The sequence below is a fragment of the Micromys minutus genome (assembly GCF_963924665.1).
Source record: "Micromys minutus genome assembly, chromosome: 25".
NCBI classification, from domain to species: Eukaryota; Metazoa; Chordata; class Mammalia; order Rodentia; family Muridae; genus Micromys; species Micromys minutus.
The window spans coordinates 39,836,488-39,838,701 of record NC_137960.1 but is presented as its reverse complement, the minus strand read 5'-3'; the positions used below and the strand labels follow the sequence as shown (position 1 = coordinate 39,838,701).

Below are 2,214 nucleotides of genomic sequence, written 5' to 3'. Positions count from 1 at the left end.
CCTGGCTACCAGACCTGGCTAGCAACTGTCTGAATAAGCCATGTTGAGAAATTTTGCCCTATTTGTCAAGCTGCACTGGGAAGTTGTGGCTTCAGAGTTTACAGCTGCACCTATGTGACTTGAATTGTTTTGACCTCCGAAACATGTCTTTCTAACCTGATCACCAAGGGAGCACATTCACCTTCACTAGAAATATCCAGTCTTTGATGTTCTGGGCATGCCATACGTGAATGTTACCATGGCCCTACCGAACCCCTGGATTGGGTATTTTATGTGGCTCTCCCTGGAAGGAGATGATGGATATGTAATAGACTTTTAAAATAAACACACTCACAATCCAGTGTCCAAATAATTCCACAATCCATCACATACCCAAGATTATATTTTCATAATGTGTTTATTTGTGTACAAAATATGTCATAGTTTACTGATGGCATGTGCAGCAAAATATTCTATCACATACAACAAAAAAATACACCTTTGACTCACTTTCTCCTGATCTTGGGGATGGCAACACTGTCTTGGCATTTCAGCAGCTAAAAATAAAGTGCTATTTATTAAGCAGTATTGGAATGTCTTCGCTTGACAAATGTGATGTGCAATTGAGTATACAATCACATTCTTGTTAGGTTTTCACAGAACAGGAAGCTCCAGGTCCTGAACACCTCCAGAAGATACAAATATTTGTATATATATGTACACATGTATACACTGTATATGTAAAGTACCAACAAGCCTCTTTGAGTCAGTTTGTTGAGTTCACATTCAGTCCCTTCACAGTCAGACTCGCACCACTGAGACTTCCAGAGTTCATCAGCAGGCACCTAGACGCTCACCCAAGGCTGGCATGTTGGATTCGTGATGTTGGTGAGGGGACACGGAGGGGCCCTTCAGACCTCACTGGGGGACCTGGAGCGGAAGGGCACTTTGGATTGGAAACAGCCACAGAACAGGAGCCACAAGGCACGCTGGATCTCCTGGTTGCGGAAGGCATAGATGATGGGGTTGATCATGGAGTTATAGGTGGCAGGCAGCAGGGTAACATAGGTGTAGATGGCCGGGTCTTCTTGGCTACCCACCACACAATAAATGGCGAAGGGCAGCCAGCTGGCCCCAAAAGTGCCTAGCACCACGGCCAAAGTTCCCACACCCTTTCTGGTGGCCGCTAAGTGGGGTGGTGCTAGGCAATGCTGTTGCAAAGCGATCTGGTGGGCGTGGCGCCAGACTACCTGGCAGATGCGCACGTACAAGTGCAGCATGATGCCAAAGACCACAAAGAAGGAAGTGGAGAGCAACGCCACATGGCTGCGTGTCAGGGGGCGCACCACGCTGCAGGACGAGTGGTCGGCCAAGCAGTTCCAGCCTAGAACAGGCAGCAACCCCAACCCGAGGGACACTGTCCAGGTGGCTGCTAGCAAGAGGTGCACGCCCAACAGGGTCCGGCGTGAGTAGTAGGTGAGCGCATTGTAAAGGGACAGGTAGCGGTCCACTGTGATAGCAAGCAGGCTGCTGACTGAGGCGGCAAAGGACGCCACCAGGAAGCCCACCATGAGCAGGCTCACAGTCTCCGAGGGCACCACGTACTGGAACACGAAGTGTAGGATGAGGCCACAGCCCGCCAGGAGGTCAGCAGTGGCCAGACTACCCACGAGCACAAACATGGGCGTGCGCAGCGCAGGAGTGGACGCGATCAGCGCCACCACCAGCGCATTTTCGCCTGCGATTACGGTCCCCGATACGCACAGCAGCACATCCCAGGGATTCACTGCCGAAAGCAGTAGTCCCGAGGGCCCTGCCGGCAGCTGAGAAGACAGCTCCAGTGACCCGTTGGGTCCGCCACCGCCTCCCAGAGCGGCGGATGCTGCTGGGGGCCCCCATTCGCTGGTGTCCGGTGCCCCTGCTGCCGTAGCCGCAGCTGCCGCTCCCTCGGCCGCTACCGCCACCACCTGGGACTCGTTGAGCGCGGCGGCGCTTGCGTTCATCGCCGCCAGATGTTGCTCCCTGCACAAAAGGGACCGCAGATTGTCAGGTGCACAGTCCAAGCTACCACGGAACTTTCCCTGTTCTGCCTCACTCAAATTGCACATCTCCCCTCAGGAGCATGCATGGAGCGTAGTGGGGGAAGCGGGGACCAAGTGCGAACCCCAAATAAATCAACACCTGTTGAGTGAATGAATGAACGAAGTACACGGGGCTTCTGAGCTTCAGCAGAGG

At 53.0% G+C, this 2,214-nt stretch overlaps 1 protein-coding gene across 1 annotated transcript; it reads right to left on the bottom strand.

The window, feature by feature from the left end:
- Positions 1-890: 890 nt before the first annotated feature.
- GPR6 (G protein-coupled receptor 6) lies at positions 891-1,982 on the bottom strand (the record flags this gene model as incomplete). Its single annotated transcript, XM_080937628.1, has 1 exon — positions 891-1,982. The coding sequence occupies one exon, from the start codon at positions 1,980-1,982 to the stop codon at positions 891-893; it is 1,092 nt and encodes a 363-aa protein (XP_080793754.1).
- Positions 1,983-2,214: the final 232 nt, after the last annotated feature.